This window comes from Gekko japonicus, unplaced genomic scaffold, assembly GCF_001447785.1.
Source record: "Gekko japonicus isolate JY-2015 unplaced genomic scaffold, Gekko_japonicus_V1.1 scaffold21, whole genome shotgun sequence".
In the NCBI taxonomy this organism is placed as follows: Eukaryota; Metazoa; Chordata; class Lepidosauria; order Squamata; family Gekkonidae; genus Gekko; species Gekko japonicus.
The window spans coordinates 2,748,193-2,768,217 of NW_015173122.1; the positions used below are offsets into that span (position 1 = coordinate 2,748,193).

At 56.5% G+C, this 20,025-nt stretch overlaps 1 protein-coding gene across 1 annotated transcript in view; it reads right to left on the reverse strand.

Moving 5' to 3' along the window:
• Window positions 1–1,208: 1,208 nt before the first annotated feature.
• Window positions 1,209–20,025, reverse strand: part of MYO18A (myosin XVIIIA) — a 182,496-nt gene continuing 163,679 nt past the window's right edge. Inside the window, exons 39-40 of the mRNA XM_015421898.1 lie at window positions 17,927–18,049; window positions 1,209–1,999 (exon numbers count right to left, since the gene is read on the reverse strand). Coding sequence (XP_015277384.1) covers window positions 1,849–1,999; window positions 17,927–18,049 — 274 coding nt within the window. The 3' untranslated portion in view covers window positions 1,209–1,848. The remainder of the gene's footprint in view (window positions 2,000–17,926; window positions 18,050–20,025) is intronic.

The window sequence follows — 20,025 nt, forward strand, 5'->3', positions numbered from 1 at the left end:
GACAGGTCTTGTCCCCGAGAGCCCCCAGTGAGTTCTGGAATCAAGCCAGAGGGCAAACTGAAAGACAACAGGCGGCGCAAGGAAAGTGGTAGTGAGTAAAAGGTAAAACAGAGATTAAAAATGATCCTGAAGGTGGCCTCTGCCTTGCATGATGGGGGAACCCCTCTGCGATCTGGGCCATAAAGGAAGGTGGAAGGGGAGGGGGCGGAGACTCCCTGGGACCCAAATCTGCTAAGGGGAGGGGGAATGAAAGTTAACGGCTTACAAAAGATGCTGCCCACTTTCACTCTGCGTGACCCCGAACCCGTCTCCCCCGAATTCCTATTGCATCTCCGCATGGGACGCGAGTGGATCATTCAATCAATCCCAAGGCAGACGTGCCACGGAATTAGCAGCCCTCGGAGGTGGCTTCCTGTTGAGTCTCTCAAAGATCTTCCATGCTGGGCTCGCCGCCTTCCAATCAAGAAAAATGACTCACGCAGAAGCTGGGGGGGGGGGAGGCATCTGTCTCTCGAGGACGACGGGCTCCTCCTGTTTTCCCCGCCAACTTTTTGGGGTGTGTGAAAGCAAAGTGTGCTTACGACTGTAATTCAGAAAACTCATTTCCTTCCAGTTCCCTGGAAACTGACGAGTGACCAAAACAAGCTTCCCTTCTCCAAAGAACTCATTCGCACTCAGAGAGAAGAGGACTCGGGTTCACCAGCCATAAATGACATTTACTTTATTTAAAGTTGACCGACGGGGGAGGGGCAAAAAAGAGAAAGGGGGGAAAAAAGAGAGAGTAAAATGCACAACTCGAGTAGTGCAAAGAAAGTCCAAACCAAGCCCAGCGAAAGGCGGACGCCCGGTGGCGGCTCTCCGTCTTCCAGCTGCGCCTCACCCCAAAGTCGGCTCAGTCCACGCTCAGATAACTTAGCAAGGGTTTCGGCAAGCGCTGTGGGGGGGCGGGAGGGGGCAAGAGAGGCTCCTGCCCTTCGGAAAGTGTACTTAGAAGAGAGGAGGAGGAGGAGCTTGGGGGGCTGGTGGAGAGTCAAGCAGCGATAGCTGGCGCTTGCAGCCCATGGAGGACGAGGGAGTGACCCACCGTTTGGGTTCCTGGACATCTTGCAAGCAAAAGCGACGGGCGGGGTGGAGGTGGGCCTGGCCCAGCTTCGGACAGGGTGGTGCTTCGGGTGAATGTGGTGCTGGGAATGGGGTGGTGGGGGCTAAATTCACAGACGTGGGCCATCCACGAGGCAGACGGCGTCCAAGTGCTCAGAGGGCATGCCAGCTTCGTTCTCTGCTTTCTCTCGGTCTCTCTTGCGGGGGGGGGAGGGGGGAGGGAGGAGGAGAGAGAGCCCGCACACGGGCACACAAGTCTTTGGCTGAACTTAAAAAACGTCTTAAAAAGGAGAACGGGAGGGATCCGTCTCTCATTGGACACCACACAAGGGTTGGATGGGATTTAAATTACAACAAAAAGGCGGGCGGGCGGGCACTGCTGGGGGGGGGGACCTCCACACTCACATGCCCCACCAAGAGGAGGCTGGCAGCTCCCCCCCCAACTGCAGACAGGAGCCAGGAGAGGAGCGCCACAGGACGGCTCGCCTGCGGGGGAGCAGTGGTCAGGCTTGACGTAATCCTGGGTCTCGGAGACTCTTCACCTTTCCCCCGTCGCGGAACAGGACAGCGGTCACCCTGCGCTACCAGCAGGGAGGGCGAGACTGCCAGGCAGCGCGTCGGCCAGAGAGAGAACCCAAAGGGGCGCCCGGGTGCCTGGCGAGGCCATCCACTGCGCGAGAGGGGAGGTGGCAGGCCGAGATGTCAGGAAGCGGCCTGCTGCCTGTCAGTGCGTGCTCACGCCTGGGGCTATGCGGTGCTTTCCGTCGTCGGCTTGCTCTCAGAGTCGCTGTCGCTCAGGTAGCTCCGAGAGGAGCGCTTGGACCTGAGAGCGCTGTCAAAGATGTCTCGCTCCTCGTCTGACTTGTCGTAGGTAAACGATTTCCGATAGCCTGGGGGGCTGCGGAGAGGAGACAAGAGAAGTTACAAAGCAGATTTGGCTCAGGCCAAGGGAGTTGTCACTGGGGAGGCTGAGCGGGGTTAGGGGCATTCCCCAAGTCAGCCGCTCGCGCACCACCAAAGATGTGCGGCCCAGAACACAAGACCCCAGTCGCCCCTCTCCAGGCGGTTTCACACACAGGCAAGAGTGACAAAGAGGTGCTGCCTGTGTTGCCTGTGAACGTGTCCCTCTATCCTCGCAGCTTGGAGTCTTGGGAGAGGCCACCACAAGGCCCCGCAGTGGAGAGACTGACTGGAAATCCAGCCCAGCTGCCCCTGTCAAAGGAGGCGGGACAAACTCAGAAACCGGCAAACTAACTACTGGGTTAAATGTAAAAAGAAAAATCAATGGCCTCGGAAACATAGAAGCTTTACGCGGTACCTCCGATCCTCCACGTTTCCTGGTTAAGGGGGGAAAGCCGTTCGGACAAATTACAAAGGTGATCCGACTCCAGTGGTAACAAGAGAAAGAAATTCTACTTACAAAATTAGAAGCACATCTTACGTCACATGTTCATGTTCGTACATTTAACTTGTGAAAAGATTTAGCTTCAAAAAGGTTAACTTGCTACAGCTCCGAGCCCGGGGAAGAGAGAGAAGAAGGTCCCGTATAAGATAGGACACAGAAGGCAAGCAAGAGCCAAGGAGGCTCAAACTCTCAGGGACGAGAGGGTGGGGCCCAGCCCCATAGCTAGGGATTTTGGGGGGAGGGGGCCTTCGGGGGGGGCCACCAGCTAATTGCATCAAAGGCTCAAGGGCAAGGGGGGGTCTGCCTGGCTTGCACCCACACAGCCCCCACTAGAGCCTTCCTCTGAGGTGAGCCAGAATCCCAATGTTAATAGACACTAAAAGGTCTAGGAAAGCTGCCGTGTTTATTTTAAAAAGGAGAGCGGGGATCGAGCTTCCTCCCTCACTCCTTCTCTGAGCCGAGGATCTTTTCTGAAGCCTGGCGCAGAAAATCCAACAGGAGGAGCGAACTGCTGCAATCCCACCGATGTGTGTGTGACTCCGTCAACCACCGGTTGCTGCTGGGTCCTAAAGAGACTCAGCTCATCGCAGATGAGCTCAAAGGGGGAGACGCCGGCTCAGATCGATCAGGGGGTGAGGGGGCCGGAGGGAGGGAAGGGGAGCTGAGGATCAGGAAAGGGCCCCGCAAAAATCGTGGGGGGGGAGGGAGGGCCCCATGGGGCCCACGTTAGCTACGGGCCTGGAGAGGCCAACTGCCAAGCGCACCCCAGTGAGAGAATTCTCTCAACCCTTCCCCCCCCCCAGGTCCTCTTGCATGCAGAGTTACAATATCCCATGCTAACAAGGGCTAACTGAAGCTTTTGATTCTAATTAGGGTGAATTGGGGATGTTGCTCAGATAACTCTGGCCTCCGAGCTCCGTGAGTCTCCTGTGGCAGCTCTGGGGTCAATTCCCACATGGTTGGAAAGACAGAGAGGCAGGGATGTGACACATCACATGGACCCCCTTCTCCGACCCTTCCTGCTGGGAGGCAGGGCACTGGGCGGTGGGAGCGGTACGACAGAGCAACTCTGGGGGCCAGTTCACAGTTAGATGCCTGGCAGTCAAGATCCCCAGCTCGGCCAGGGCTCTCTTTCTGCTGTGTCTGAAGAAACAGAACAACCGTTCTGCCACGAGAACGCCAATATCAGGTTATCGGAATGTATTATGCACACTTCCATATAAATTGTCTTTATCTGGGGTGACTTGTTCTGTTCCCGCCAAGTTATGGGCAAAGACTGAGCTCCTGGTTACTGGAAATCCAGTGCAGTGCCCCTCCGCCTTGGAGCGGCACCAGGAACTGCTCACACTCTGCAAGCCTATCTTAGCGGACAAAAGGATTAGTAAGTTGCTTTTTAAAAAATAAAAATAAATAAAAAAGGGAAATGCCACTCATTACCAGCGTTTGCTCCTGCGTGGCTAGAGTTGCCAGCCTCCAGGAGGGGCCTGGAGCTCTCCCACTTTTACAAGTGATCTCCAGTCTACCGAGATTCAGACCCGTAGCTACGTGGGGGGGGGGGCTATTTGGGGCTCCGCCCCCTTTCTTAAAGGGAAAGCCCCAGAAGAGTTTCTCCTGTAAAAGTTTTTTTAAAAACAGAAATTACAGCCAAGGACTGGTGCGGTGAAAAGACAGCGGGGAGCTGGGTTTATTTTTTTCAACTGTAAAACTCCAGCCCCACCACACACACAAAAAAATTGCCCCAAAAGCCACAAAACCCTGGCTGTGGGCCTGCCAAGGCCAGTTCCCCCGGAGAAAACAGCTGCTTTGGACAGAGGACTCTGTGGCAGTGTACCCTGCCGAGGTCCCCTCCCCTCTGTTAGGATTGCCAGGTCCTGGTTGGGAAATTCTTGGAGGTTTGGGGTGAGGAGCCTGGGCAGGGGAGGGTTTGGGGCAGGCAGGCAGGGACCTCAGTGGGGTACAAGGCCACACAGTTCACCAATGCTCCCTCTAAGCTGTGGAGTCTCCTGAGCAAAATCCTACTTTGTGAGCTGCTGGCATTAAAGTTGTGAGCGAGCGATTTGGCTGCTGCATACATTAGTATGCTCGGGAGCCCTCCTTCCTGAGCTAAAAATGCGTGAGCTGGAGGCTAAAAAACTGTGAGGTAGCTCACACTAACTCAGCTTAGAGGGAACACTGCAGTCCACCTTCTAAAGCATCCCTTTTCTCCAGGGGAACTGGTCTTGGCCAGAGAGGCCCGCTGAACCACCACCGGAGGAAAGAAGTCAGTAGAAGCCGTGCCGACGAGCGACAAGCTGTCCCAGAACGTCCCTCCACTGGGTGTTGTTAGGACAGTCCCCACCCCTGCATATATATGTGGCCTTAGGTAAGGGATAACAGTTAACTGTAAAGCCGCTCAGAGACCCCCTGTGGGGGGTTTGAGCGGGGTAGCAAGTCGAAAGTTAAATAAATAAATAAAATAAATAAATCTCTCTAACCTGGAGATTAGCTGTCACTTTGGGAGATCTCCAGCCACCACCTGGAGACTGGCAACCGTTACCCCTCCCCAAACCCTATCCTCTCCAGGTTCCACCCCCAAACCTCCAGGTATTTCCCAACCCGGAGCTGGCAGGTCTATGGGTGGTAAGGTAAAGGTTTCCCTTGCTCGAAAGCCAATCGAGTCCGACTCTAGGGTTGCGGTCCTCATCTCGGTTTCCAAGCCGAAGAGCCAGCGCTGTCCGAAAACGTTTCCGTGGTCATGTGGCCGGCATGACTAAACACCGAGGCGCACGGAACGCTGTTACCTTCCCACCAAAGTGGTCCCTATTTATCTACTTGCAATTTCTTGCTTTCAAACTGCTAGGTTGGCAGGAGCGGGAACTAGAGATGGGAGCTCACTCCATCATGCGGCAACTTGGGTCTCGAACTGCTGAACTACCGACCTTCCACAGCCTGCAGTTCAGCGTCTTAACCACTTGAGCCACCGCAAGTGGGTGGTGCAGTCATGGAAACTAACGCAACCCTGCCTTCTCCGGGGACTCCACTGGAAATCTTGCAAGGGAAAGCAACCTGGCCCTGGAGCCACTGCTTGCCGGGAGGAGACTCCGTCCCTTTAAGGAGAGGGCTCTCCCCCAAGCATCTCCTCTAGGTCTCCCAGCCTGGTTAAGGCAGCCGCTCACATTCACAAGAGCCTATTATTCATTTTTATTATTTTTTTCTCAGACACTTCCAGGGCATGCAGCGGTGATTTACTCTCCCCTGTAGTTAGCAGAGCTAAGCAAATAATCTGTAGCAAATCAGGCATTTGTTGAAAATTTCACCCCTATCTGTAGCCAGCCACGCTTGGAGGGGGGAGGGGGGGAAAAACCCACTCACAAACTCACTCATTACGCAAAAGACATTTGCAAATTCCCTCCCTGGCATGAAGAATTTGCTGGAGGGAGGATTCGCGACTGGAACTTTGCAATTGGCACCCCTCCCTCTCCCATTAGTCAAGCTGCTTCTGCCTATCGTGGGAATTTCGACCCTTGCCGACAAAAACAGAGGACTCGGGATCCGGCTCTCGGGTTCTGGCACAGGTTCGTCGCCAAAGGCTGGAAGGGAGTCGCCGGGGATCGGAGTAGACCCAGCCGTTTCATCTCAGGGTCATTTTTAGAGGTTTATTGTTCCGTGAATGTACAGAAATATATTAATATTTATCTTCTTTTTTTGAAAATCTAAAAAAGAGTGATATTCCTTTCGTAAATACATCACGGTTGTCACTGACGATTTTCTACTCACTTATCCCGTGATCTCTCTTTGGTTACCCTTGTTTTCTTTCAGGCAGCAGGAATCTGCTTCAGACTTAGAAATCACAGAATCCTAAGAGCTGGAAGGGACCTCCAGGGTCATCTAGTCCAACTTCCCAGCCTATGCTGGATTTCCGCCTTGCTCAGCTGCATGGGTACAAAAGTGCCATCCGGTCGCGGCCAACTTATGGCAACCTTGTAGGGTTTTCGAGGCAAGAGAGTTCAGGGGTGGTTTTTGCCATTACCTGCCTTTGCAGGGCTACCCTGATATTCCTTGGTGGTCTCCCGTCCAAGTACTAGCCAGGGCCAACCTGCTTTGCTTCCGAGACCTGATGAGATGGGGCTAAGCCTGGGCCATCCAGGCAAGGTTTTACTCACGTAGAAGCCTCTAACTAAGGCTGATCGGTGAGGAGTGCCAGCAAATGTCGAGAAAGCACGCGTAAGCCGGAGAATGGAAGGGGGAGCTATCTCAGGCATCCTCATCACCCGCAAATCCTGCCTGACCCAAGACCACAGCCTCCAACTTGGGACAAGACACACATACCTGCCTGGGACACCATGCCCCGCCCTGCATTCCCTCTGCTGATGCACAAGAGAAGCCCCCACCTCCCGTGTAGGCAGGTACCAGACCAACACACACCTGGATGATGTGCACCTCCAAGGTACTCAGGTAAAGAAGAAGAGATTGGATTTATACCCTGCCCTTCACTACCTAAAGGAGTCTCAGAGCGGCTTACAAACTCCTTTCCCTTCCCCTCCCCACAACAGACACCCTGTGCGATAGGTGGGGCTGAGAGAGCTCTGACAGAAACTGCTCTTTTCAAGGACAGCTGTGCCAGAGCTTGCGACTGACCCAAGGTCATCCAGCCAGGTGCAAGTGGAGGAGCGGGGAATCAAACCCGGTTCTCCCAGATTAGAGTCCGCGCACTTAGCCACTACACCAAACTGGCTCTCAAAGCCAGGGGCTGGGGATGGTTAAGCCTAGCAGTTCTGGAGGTCTGCACAAACCTTGCTATGGATGCTTTCCCATTTGGGAAAAACAGAAGCGCCTGATCTACCGCACTGGCCCCTCGGAAGACCTGCTGACCTGGGAATCTCCGGGCAGCCAGCCTGGCAAGCAAACATGGGTTATGGACACCCAGAGCCCTCGTCAGCATGCAACACCCAGCTGGCGACTGGCACAGAGGAGGCAGGCTCCTGACCAGCCAAGCCTGGCATCCAGTCCAAGAGTAGACGCCGCCTACGCTTCTGCAATTTCCCAGCCAGCAGCACTGGGCCCGTCTGTGTCCCGGGACTAAAGTCTGGAGAAAGTGGACTTTGCCCTGACTTGGATAGCCCTGGATAGCCCAGGCGAGCCCGATCTCATCATATCTCAGAAGCTCAGCAGGATCGGCCCTGGCTACTATATGGATGGGGGACCTCCGAGGGATACCAGGGTCTTGACTCAGAGGCAGGCAATGGCAAGCCACCTCTGAAAGGTCTCTTGCCTTGAAAACCCTCCGGGGTCACTATAAATCGGCTGTGACTTGATGGTTAAAAAAAAAAAGACTTTACCCCACACAGTTGCACCCCCATTCCTGAAACTAACATAGGTGACGGACAATGCGCGTATAATTTGTGGGTTGGGGAGAAGAAAGGGGAAGGTGTGTCTGTGTGTGTGTGTGGGTAACCATATTAAAACGACCTCTTGTGTCTCTCCTTCCACCTTGGCCGTTCCACACCCCACTGCACAGGGGGCCTGGAGAACACACGTTCTTTTATCTCCCCCCCCTCCCCTCTCCATTTCTGTTATGGCAGCTGGAGCGTTAAGTGCATTAGGAAACCCAAAGCACAACATTCCCCCAGCTGCAGGAGACGGCTACAGCAATTGAACATTTTAAAAAGAAATTGTTAAAAAAAAAGAACGACGGAAAGAAAGCAAAGCAGCGACGCTCTCCCTCTCTCCCCCCCCCCCTTTCTTGGATAATTCTCCCATTCAAAGCTGTCGGAAACAATTTAATACACAAATAAATTTCTGTTGGGGAGGGAGGAAGAGAGAGAGGGAGAGAGAGAGAGAGTCTGTCTGCTTGCTGCAGAGGCAAACCCCCCTCCTCTCCCTCTTGTCACATCTCCGACGTGGGCAAACAAAGGGCTCCCAATTGCGGGCGAGAACGGCTGCCAAGGGGGGTGGTGCCGTGGAGGGCTCAGCGACGGAGGCGGCTTTCCCTGCCTCCTCTCCTCTCTGGATCTCTGCCTCCAGCCTGGCTTGTGCCCCACGTCCAGAAGCATCGAAACCATCAGCAAAGGGGTGTGTGTGAATGGAGCAGAGGAGGAGACTCGAACTCCAACCAGCGGGCTGGGGAAGGAGGGCAGACAACACTCCCACCCAACCCCTGCTCCTGTAGCCGGATCTCTTGCTCTGCAGAGGGCACCTTGCAACCCACCAGAGGGTGGCCTGCCAGCCCCATGCAGCAGGGCCCCCCCTCCCCCAAATCTCCTAGATAAACCTATGGAGCAGAAGTCCATCAGTGGTTATTAGCAATGTTCCCTCTAAGCTGTGGAGTCTCATGAGCAACAATTCTACTTTGTGAGCAACTGGCATCAAAGTTGTGAGGGAGCGGTTTGGCTGCTGCATCAATTAGGTTACTCCGGAGCCCTCCTTCCTGAGCTGAGACGAAAATGTGTGAGCCAGAGGCTAAAAAACTGTGAGCTAGCTCACACTAACTCAGCTTAGAGGGAACACTGGTTATTAGCCACAAGGTATAGATAGGGCTGCGGGGGCTCAAGGGGTTAAGACGCTGAAATGCAGACCGGAAGGTCGGTAGTTCGGCAGTTCGAGACCCGAGTGCCGCGTGATGGAGTGAGCTCCCGTCTCTAGTTCCAGCTCCTGCCAACCTAGCAGTTTGAAAGCAAGAAATTGCAAGTAGATAAATAGGGACTGCTTCGGCGTTCCGTGCGCCTCGGCGTCTAGTCACCCCGGCCACATGACCACGGAAACGTCTTCGGACAGCGCTGGCTCTTCGGCTTGGTAACAGAGATGAGCACCGCAACCCTAGAGTCGGATTCGACTGGCTTTCGAGCAAGGGAAACCTTTACCTATAGATAAGAACTCTCGGTCTGCGGCAAGGGATGCTCTGTATTCTTGGTGCTTGGGGGGGGGGTCAACAGTGGGAGGGCTTCTAGTGTCCCGGCCCCACTGCTGGACCTCCTGATGGCACCTGGTATTTTTGGCCACTGTGTGACACAGAGCGTTGGGCTGGATGGATCATTGGCCTGATCCAACATTGGCTTCTCTGATGTTCTTAAACAGCCTCCTGTTCCTGATGCCTGCAGGAGAGTGCAGAGTGGGAAGACACGACAGTCTTGAGGCCCTGGCAGGCTAACGGGCTTGGTGGGTCATGAGCCGAGCCAGAGCTGCTTTGGCTGACGTCCCCGTGGGGATGGCGCAGCTCTGCTCATTGGACCCGAAATGGTCCGGCCAGACAAAAGGGGAGGATCCACCCCGCCTCCTGGGAAAGGGCTGGGTGGATTTCAACTCGGTGGTGAGAGAGTTCAGGCCTCGGGCATCTCTGGCCTGGAAGTGTTCCAGAACGAGATGCCAAACATCCTGCAGGAAGCCGAAGCCCCAAAAGCTCCCCCACCCCGGCGCCCGTGGCACCCTGGCATTCCTAATCCAGAAGTGCAGAAGGGGGGAGCCTCGTGGGACCCAAACTTAGCCCCCCTCGTGAGATCCAACGCTCTGGCTTGCCCTCCTAGGATTCCAAGGCAGAGCAGAAGCCAGGAGGACAGAGCTCACGGACGCTGGGTCCTCCTGCACTCTTCCCCCCCCCCCTTTCCCCTCTAGTTTCCAGGCTCCAAAGCTCGGTATCTCTTCCTAGTCAGGCACTTATCTGGGGGCCTTGGCCCATGCTCCGTGGGGCAGGGTTGGCAAGACCAGCCCCAATCTGGGGGGAAGGCCTGGCGAGGGAAAAGAGGACTCCTTCCCCCCCCCCCCACGGCGCAGCACACCCAGCAACTAGCCACCTGCCCCGTCTGGCCCGGTCCTTTCTGAGAAATCTTTCTGCTCCCCCTGCTGGCCTGGGAGCTGCAGTCTTTGAGGACAAGAAAGGAACTGCTGTGTACGGGGCTAGAAGCCAGGGATGCAAACAATGGGCAGGAAGGACTTCCACTCCAGAGGGGAGGGAGAGCCAGATCTCGCACCTGGCAACCCACGGCTGATGGAGCATCAGTGGTCAGTCCAGCCGTGCTTTACATGCGTGCGCATACCCATGTGGACACCCTTGCTCACTCCGAAATGGGAGTGACTGAAGAGCACCCATTTACTGCTGGCACACGCGGAGGAGCTGCGCCAGGCACTGAAGTCCTGCCCACTGACTGCTGGGGATCTCATTTAGCTTTTGGGCTGCCGAGACCCAGCCGGGACCATCGGCGAGCTTGCAAGCATTATCTTCTGCAATCCAAAGGTCTCCCCCCCACACAAAAACAGAGCTTTTGAAGGACCCTGCATTCTCCTGCCAGCCCCACATTTTCTGCAGCGCTTCCCCCCCTTGACAGCAGCAAGCCCACCTGCCCGGAATCTTTGCTCACCTGCCTCTCGTAGCTAAGAAGTGGCACTGCTTGATGCGTCGTTTTTAAACGCTTATGATTTGTTTGGGGTTGTTTTGGCTCTCTTTTCGGATTTCTGCTTGCTTTCGGATCCCTGCTTGCTTTCGGATCTCTGCTACCCCAGCGCTAGGGCACTGTTTTATTGCAAGTCCTGTGCAGTTGACTGCCTTTGACTTACACTACGTAATTTGACTTATGCTATGTAATCCCCCTTGAGTCCCAGGGAGGGGGGGGGTTTTAAAATGATGCAAATACATAAAACGGGGACTCGAAGTAGCTCACATCGTTCTCCTCTCCTCGGCTTTATCCTCGCAACAACCCTGTGAGGTAGGTTAGGCTGAGAGAGAGTGTGTGGCTGGCCCAAAGGTTACCCAGTCAGTTTCCATGGCACGACTGGGGATTCGAACCCGGGTCTCCCAGAACCTAGACCGACCCTTTAACCATTACACCATGCTGGTGCCTTGAGAAGCCATTGTCAGCCTTTAAAGCTGCTTCCAAGTTCTTCCCTCGGGAGGAGGGGGAGGGGGAGGAGGAAGAAGAAGAAGAAAAAGGAGGAGGAGGAGGAGGATTTATACCCTACCCTTCACTCGGAGTCTCAGAGCGGCCTACAATCTCCTTTCCCTCCCCCTCCCCATAACAGACACCCCATAACAGACTGACCTGAGATCACCCAGCTGGCTGCATCTGGAGGAGTGTGCCACTCTTAACCACTACACCACAATGGCTTTGAGGAGAAAAAAGCGAATGAAAAGGGTCTCAGCACCCACCCATTTAAAAAAAAAAAATACTGTGAAGAGCTCTCCCCCTGCCTCCCAGCAGTTAATCTCCAGGGCATGACCGGGGTGGAGAAGGAAGAAGAGCGTCAGGAGCACACAGTGGCCCATTAATTGCATGAGAAACACACACTGCCAGTTCCTGAAAGGCTGCCTAGCGGATTAAGGCTTCTCGGTGTCCTGCTCCCGGCAGCAGCTAATCCCCGGGGGAGAAAGATGCTGGTGGGGAAAGGAAGGGAGATGCTCACGCCACGAGGCCTCTGATGACCATCAAGAGTGGCGGCAGTGTTGGCAGAGTCTTCTCCTCTGGAGCTGCCAAGGAGGAGACTGCCAGGGGTGTGTGGCCAGGCAGGCAAGAGGCAAGTATGAGAGTCTCTCAGCAGTCAAACCCTCTCCCGGCACATACAAAGGCTTGACATTTAAACCCTATCCGCCGCCAGATGGATCGAGTGCAATCGGTCCTGTCTCGGTGTCGATCGAAGGGCCCTGCCTAGCAACACCGGAACCACATCCACCAACCGGTAATCAGGAGACAAGGCAGGCTGAATTAGTTATCAGAGACACGCCCATGCTTCGGATAAGTCTGTGAATGACAGACAGCTCAAAACGGGCTCACCAGTCGCCAGCATGCAGGAGGGTGACGGGTCACGGGACATCCTTCCGGTTCGGTTAAATGGAAGGGCCACCAATCCAGGGGAGGAGCCGACCCCCTCCCCTCCCCAGTTAGAGGGTTAGTCTGGCACACTCTGCTCATGCCCGGCACTCCATGCCACCTGCCTTAGTCGCTCTCCGGCCGGTAGAGGTACTTCATCATGAGGCTGTCCACCTGCTTCTTGCGCTGCTTCTCCTCCTTTTTGCGCTCCTTGTTGGACTTCCCGGCCTCCTGCCCCTCCCTGGCACCGTTGGCATCCTGCTCCTCCGAGGCCGGGCCTCCCCTCTTGGGACCCTTCTTGATGCTGGAGTTGCTGCGGTAGGAGACGGTGGAGCCAGACGACGAGCCGGAGGACGACTCCGAGGAGGACCGCTGGTGCTTCTTCTTCTTCTTCTTGGACTTCTTGGAGCGCTTCTTGGAGCTCTTCCTCTGCCTCTCTGGAGACGGAGAGGAGGAGGAGGAGCTGGAGGAACTGCTGCTCCTCTTCCGGCTCTGGCTTCTGGAGCTGTGCGGCCGGGAGAAATCCATGGCGGACGCAGACCGGCGCAGGCTGCCGGCGGGGTGCTCGGGTGACCTCGCCCGGGCGCTCTTGGCGCTCCTCACGCTCAGCTCTTCCGGTCGTCTTCGTCCTCGGAGTCGGGATCCAGGCTGGAGCGCTTGAACTTGACGGGCTTGTAGCTCAGCACCTCGCTGATGGCCGCCTCCAGGTCTGGGTCCAGGTAGCTGCGGTGGCTGACGGGCCGTATGTCGGGGTCTTCCGCCCGCAGTTCGTCCGAGGCCGCGGTGCGAGGCCGCGGGGGCACGGAGAGGCTGCGGGTGAGCGAGTGCTGGCTGTACAAGGACCGGGCGTCGCTCAGGGCCACGCTGCAGGCGTCGTCCAGCTCGGAGCGGCCCAAGGAGAGGCGGGAGGCCGGGCGGCTGTGGGAAGGGCTGAGGTCGTCCAGGCGGGAGGTGCTCCGCCGCAGGCTTCCCGGGCAGGACAGGGCAAAGCTGAGGGACGACCTGGCGTCGTCCTCGTGGGACTCCGGGCCGCACCAGGAGGCGCCGCCACGACTGAGCGGGGCGGAGAGGACCGAGGCCTTGTCCAGCTCGGCTGCCGAGAGGGAGCAGCGCTTCTCCAGCCCCCTGCGGGCCTGGCTGCTGGCCTCCGAAAGGACCGAGCCCCTCTCCTCCGCGTTGCCGGCCCCAGCGGGCTTCTTCCAGGAGGCGAGGGAACCGGCCTCCTCCAGGGCGCTGGCCGCAGAGTGGCGCTTGGCCTTGCGGAACGCGCGGTCGGGGGAGGCGGGGCGTTCGCTCAGGGTGGAGAAGAGGGTCTCCTCGTCCCCTTTGCCCCCGATGGAGTCCTTGAGGTTGGTCCGCTTCCGGTAGCTGAGGGAACTCATGACGGACACAGGCCTCTCCTCTGTCTCCTTAGCCTCTTTGCCCTCCCTGGCAACCGAAGGCACAGCTGATCTGGTGGTGGGGAGGGGAGGGGGGAAGAGGCGCGGTCAGGGAGGAAGTGAGAAACGCTCATCCGAGCCATGTGGGGAGGCCAGGAGAAAGGAGGCCCACGGTGTTGCATGGGGGGGGGAGAGCCATGGCCTTACTCTACGGTTCCAGCCCCCGGACCAATGTTCCCTTCAAGCTGTGGAGTCTTGTGAGCAAAAAGTCTGCTTTGTGAGCTGCTGGCATTAAAGTTGTGAGCGAGCGATTTGGCTACGGCACAAATCAGTTTGCTCCAGAGCCACCCTTCCTGGGCTAGGACAAAAATGTGTGAGCCGGAGGCTAAAGAAATGTGAGCTAGCTCATGCAGACTCAGCTTAGAGGGAACACTGCCCCGGAACCCCACAGCACTGACTTCATTCTGTTGCCAGCTAGCCGGCAGATGCTGGCGACACACAACAACGGACCCCCGGCACTGGGGGAAAGAAGGCACCCCCTTCCGTAGCAAGACAAACAGATCAAACCCATTAAACCAGTGTGGAGTCTGCACTGGCACTTCCCCTCTTTGGCCCACACCGACAGGGTGAGGACGACGGAAGCCACCCAAACCCCAGCCCGTGGGGGACGCCGTGGAGACCAATCTAGATCAGTCCCCAGTCGTGCAAGCGGCTCACTAGCTGTGGGAGCTGGAGAAGACACAGTGGGGGGGGGGCCCTGCAGCCTGGTGTGTGTGTGTGTGTGTGTGTGTGTGTGTGTGTGTGTTGGGTGGGGGCTCTTTCCGCTGCGTGCTGAAGAGGGAGCCTGGCGCCTCCTGCCACTTCTGAGCAGCACAAAAGGCACTTGGCAACACCCGGCAGGCAGGCTGGGCTCTCGCCGCCATCAGCGTCAGGCTTCCACGCTCCGTGCCGCCGGTTGCCATGGCAACAGGTGTCCTATAAATAGCCCGGTCTGCTTCCTGGTCACTTCCAACGGATGGGGAAGGGGAAGGGGAGGGGGTGGGGCGACTTCAGCCCAGCCGTCCTGAGCAGGGCCACTGGTCTCCGAGTCCCCTCTGGAGCCGGCCCCGGCTATTCGTGACACGGCTGCCTCTGGACTCGCAATGTTCCCTCTAAGCTGTGGAGCCTTGTGAGCAAAAATCCTACTTTGTGAGCTACTGGCAATAGAGTTGTGAGCGAGCCATTTGGCTGCTGCATTAATTAGTCTGCTCTGGAGCCCTCCTTCCTGAGCGGAGACAAAAAGGCGTGAGCCAGAGGCTAGAAAACTGTGAGCCAGCTCATACAAACTCAGCTTACAGGGAACACTGCTCTGGAGTGGAGCAGGCAGTGGGGGGGGGGGGGGGGGGGGGGGGGTCACGTGGGAGGGCGGGGCCTATTCGGAGGGAAGGGGGAGTGGTCTGCCACAAGGCCCCACCCCCAACTCGTGGTCCCGTCCTGTACCTGCAGCCATGGCTCCCGAACGCCTGCCGGATTTTGTTTCCGGCTTCTCTGTGTTGCCCGGCCCCCTCCCGCCACAGAGGTATGTGCCATCCCAAGGGGGCTGCCGCCCTGCCAGGCTCCCAAAGGCAAGGGGACACAACTTCTGCCTCGTCCACTGGCAAACGGAGTGCCAAACCGGCTCACCCAGGTGGCCCGCGGAAGGCCCAGGGTTCACTACCGGCCTCGTGTCTGTTGTTGCTGAGGACGGAATGAATCGACCGACAAGCAGCAAGCAGAGGCGGGCAGATCCAAACGGAGCTTGGCTGCGAGGGCAGGAACGGCTGACGTGGTGCCCGTGGTTCCCCAGAAGGACAAGCCTTCACCAGCTTCAGAGGGTCACAGCTAAGTGATTTGGGAACAGCAGGCCCGGCTGGGGCTGACCTCACATGGAGGGTCCGCTGCCTCCTTGGACACAAGGACCCTCCAGGCAACGGTCCCTCCTGGACATGCGCTGCAGCACTGGACAGGCTTCAACGGATGGGAAGGGAGGGGGCAGGGATTGGAGATGACACAGGAGATGCAAGGGGGCAAGGGGGATGCTGCCCTCCCACTCGGCCAGGGGAAGGACTGGTGGCCACCCCCCAAGAGACAAGGAGGATAACCTCCCGCCTCCCACTGCTAGGCCGACAAGCAGCGCTTCTGCAAGAGGAAAGAAGGATCCTCGCTGTTCGGAGAGAGCTTCACACGTACAATCTACAGAAGTGTCAGCAGGTTGCAGCGACAGTCTGGCTCACCTGTGGGCATGTCTGCACCTTCTAGAGCCAGGGCCCTGTTTTATAGGGGAAGGAGGGCAGCTGAATTCTCCCCCTGAGCCCACCGCACTCAGTTACCCCCCCCCCCCAGGAGCTCTTCTCCCAGCCCAGCTGCAGCACCACAGTCCTAAAGACGCTCTCCTGAGGCCCCGCCCAGCCTTCTGGCCACATCTTGAGCTCAGGGGGTGTCGTCTCAGGAGCGGGGCCTTCTCCGTGGTGGCACCCTAGACGCGGAATGCCCTCCCCTACCACCTGCCTGGCACTGAACTATCCAAGGGCCCGACACTGGGGGCGTGATGTTCTCTCTCATTCACCCAGACCCTTCCCAAGACACATCTCCTGCACCAGCAACCTGCCCTATAAAGCAGACGGCTTTGCCAGGCCTCTCTCGTCAGACAGTTAGCTGCAGCACCTTAATTTCATGTGCATATCGTAATTTCTTTCGAGGTAGGAAGCATTTTTTTACACTGATCCGAGGTTTATGAGCACGTATTATTTGTTTTATGGCTTTACTAGGGTTTGCTTCCTTTTTAAATGTTGATTCGGACCTGTTTCCATTACGTTAAGCAGCCTCTCGGAATCCACTTTGGCACTGGCGGGGTCTAAAAATGGGAGCTAAAATCAAACAGATAGAGACCGGGAGGAAGGCGAAAAGGTCCAGAGAAGAGCAGGTGCAGAGAAGGTACAGATATGAACAAAGCCTACGGGATTCTGCAGCATGCAGAGAAAATGCCCAGAGAGCATCTTTTCTCTCTCTTCCGTAATACCGTAGCCACCCTTACAACACTGACTGGCAGCGGATTCAAGATACACAGAAGCAGTTCTTCACTCAAACAGTGATTGGCTTGTGAAAGTACAAATTAAGCAGCCCACGCACAGACACGGCAGAAGGGAATCAGTCCACACCTTGGCCGTGGCTGCATCTTGCTCAGCCCATATTATGGGGAGGGGGCATGCCAGAAGGAACTGTGGGAAAGCTGCTTGCCCAGGACCCTTGGACAAGTTCACAACAGAAGCAGGATCTGAACTCAGGACTTCCTGGTTCAAGACCTTGGCCATCACCTTGCAGGACATCCCCCAATGCTACCGCCTTGACCTCAGGGCCAGGCTCTGCAGGATGACTTTAGGGATCGCACGCGTCATTCCTCTCCACCAACTTAAAACGACCAACGTCGTCATCTGGAATCACGCAATTCAAGATTTGGGCGTGTGTGAAATCTCCTGAACTTGAGATGCGAAAAGGCCTCACTGCAAGAAACACACTTGCAGGGGCCGTTTCCAAAAACACTCATCCCTCCACCAATGGGCTTCCCTGACACCCACGTGCTCTTTCCCAAACCAAAGGGCCAGTCCTGGCCTTCCCCCCACCTAGCTGTGGCAGGGGCTCCAGAAGGACCCAGGAGCTGCAGGGAGCAGCAGTGCGGATGAAGTACTGGAAGGTGCTTGGCTTTCCATCTCCCGGATTTTGTGATTGGACTCAGCACCCCGAGGTGGCCAATCCATGGTGGCACCCACCTCCCAGCCTCAAAATTTCCAAAGCACCCACAGGCTTAACAAGAAGAAGAGATTGGATTTATACCCCGCCCTTCACTACCCAGGGGAGTCTCAGAGCGGCTTACAAACTCCTTTCCCTTCCCCTCCCCACAACAGACACCCTGTGAGGGAGGCGGGGCTGAGAGAGCTCTGACAGAAACTGCTCTTTTTCAAGGACAGCTCTGACAGAACTATGGCTTGCCCAAGGTCATCCAGCCAGGTGCCAAGTGGAGGAGTGGGGAATCAAACCCGGTTCTCCCAGATTAGAGTCCGCGCACTTAACCACAACACCAAACTGGCTTGGTTGGGGACTCCTCTCCTAAAGCATCCAGTGTAAGTAAAAGCAACCCAGTAACGATGGGACTCTCTGGCCGCTTATACGTGTGCTCCCCCGGGGGAAGGGGAGGAGGGAGGCCTGAGGAGGACCACCCTGCGGGAGAGGGAGCCCAAGCCCACCATGCCAACCTGCTGCTCTTTAAGCTGCCGTCCTCAGAGACCGTTTTGGAAGAGCCTTTGTTCTTGGAGAGCCAGGACTTCACGCCGTCCACGCGGTCTTCTAGCTCTGAATCAGCGTCCGAGTCGCCCTCACTGAAATGGCAGTGGGGAAAAAGGAAGAGGAGGATCAGTGACCACCCTCCAAGGGACCTTACGGCATTCGTTTGGCATGCACGAAAACATCTAGCCAAGAAAGGGTTAATTGGTGTTACAAAGGCAAGCCCTAACCCCGCCCCCAGCCCATGCTCCTTGCACTCCCTGTCCCAGGAAGGAAAGAGAATCGTCCCCTAATCCTCCACTCCACTCCCCTTCCAAGGCCAGAAGAAACCCTACAGCCTCCCTAGCAGTGGCCAAGCACCCACTCTCCACCTGACAAGGATCTCCAGCCATCAGGGACGGCCTCAGACACAACCTCTTCTAAGTCACCTCTGTCAGCCCAACGCTGTGCCTGAGTCTCCCTCGTCAGCCCGACACTGTGCCTGAATGTCCCTCGTCAGCCCGACATTGTGCCTGAGTCTCCCACGTCAGCCCGACACTGTGCCCGAGTGTCCCTCATCAGCCTGACACCGTTCCTGAGGCTCCCTCGTCAGCCCGACACCGTGCCCGAGTCTCCCTCGTCAGTCCGACACTGTGCCCAAGGCTCCCTCGTCAGCCCGACACTGTGCCCGAGTCTCCCTCGTCAGCCCGACACTGTGCCCAAGTGTCCCTCGTCAGCCCGACACTGTGCCCGAGGCTCCCTCGTCAGCCCGACACTGTGCCCAAGTCTCCCTCGTCAGCCCAACGCTGTGCCCAAGTCTCCCACGTCAGCCCGACACTGTGACTGAGTGTCCCTCATCAGCCTGACACTGTGCCCGAGGCTCCCTCGTCAGCCCGACACTGTGCCTGAATGTCCCTCGTCAGCCCGACATTGTGCCTGAGTCTCCCTCGTCAGCCCGACACTGTGCCCAAGGCTCCCTCGTCAGCCCGACACTGTGCCCGAGTCTCCCTCGTCAGCCCGACACTGTGCCCGAGGCTCCCTCGTCAGCCCGACACTGTGCCCGAGGCTCCCTCGTCAGCCTGACACTGTGCCCAAGTCTCCCTCGTCAGCCCGACACCGTGCCCAAGTCTCCCTCGTCAGCCCAACACTGTGTCCGAATCTCCCTGCCTGTTCTTGTCCTCCTGGGTCAGCTTTACCACTCTGCCCCAGGCTAGGAAGTGGTACAGCTTCTCAGTCAAACCCCCTAAATCCCAGTTCCTCCCTGAATCTCTGACTTAGCCTGTCCCCCCCATCCACCCCCCAGCAGTCTCCAGTCACACCAGCAACAGTGTCTTAAGCACAGAATGACACTCCAAGGTAACCGTCATGGCTTCCCTATCTCCCCAAAATGCAGGCAATTGCAGCCTGGGAGGGGCCAAGGATCCTGTTGGATCAGAAATGGGGTGGGGATCTCTTACAGTGCCCATGTCCCAAGTACGATTCTCAGAGTAGGAGGCCACTACCTCAATTTATCCAGCATTTATTTATTTATTACTTTAGATTTGTGAATCGCCCAGTCCCTGCACACACAAGGCTCTGGGCAATGTACACCATTAAAGCAATGTTCAAATCGATAAAATCTATAAGTTCATTACATAATCTCAGATGGCGTCAATAATTTTCTTCATATCCACTTGCCGTCTTGTGGGCAGGGCAAGGAGGGGGCCAAAGTGCAAAGATGGAGGAAAAGAAGAAAAGGACGCCAGCCACGATGGTATAACACCAGTACGTGCATCTAGAGCAGGTATTAAGTAACCCCCAGAAGTATGAATGTGGGGGGGGGGGAATATTGCAACGGAAATGATGGATTTCTTTTTTTAAAAAAAGATGGTGTGTGTGTGTGGGGGAAACAGAGAATGGCTTAAAACGAGGGATGTCTGAAGATAATGGTTAGAAACTAGCCTCGTGGCCCCCTCCCCCACTCCCTCGGGGCTGGCTCTTACCCCTCTGGAATTAAATGACTCTTCCCGCTGCCAAATTTGACAGGCTCCTAGTGTTTAAAAAAAAAAAAAAGCAAGCACCCCACACACCCCTCCCCTCAATTCCTGGCATA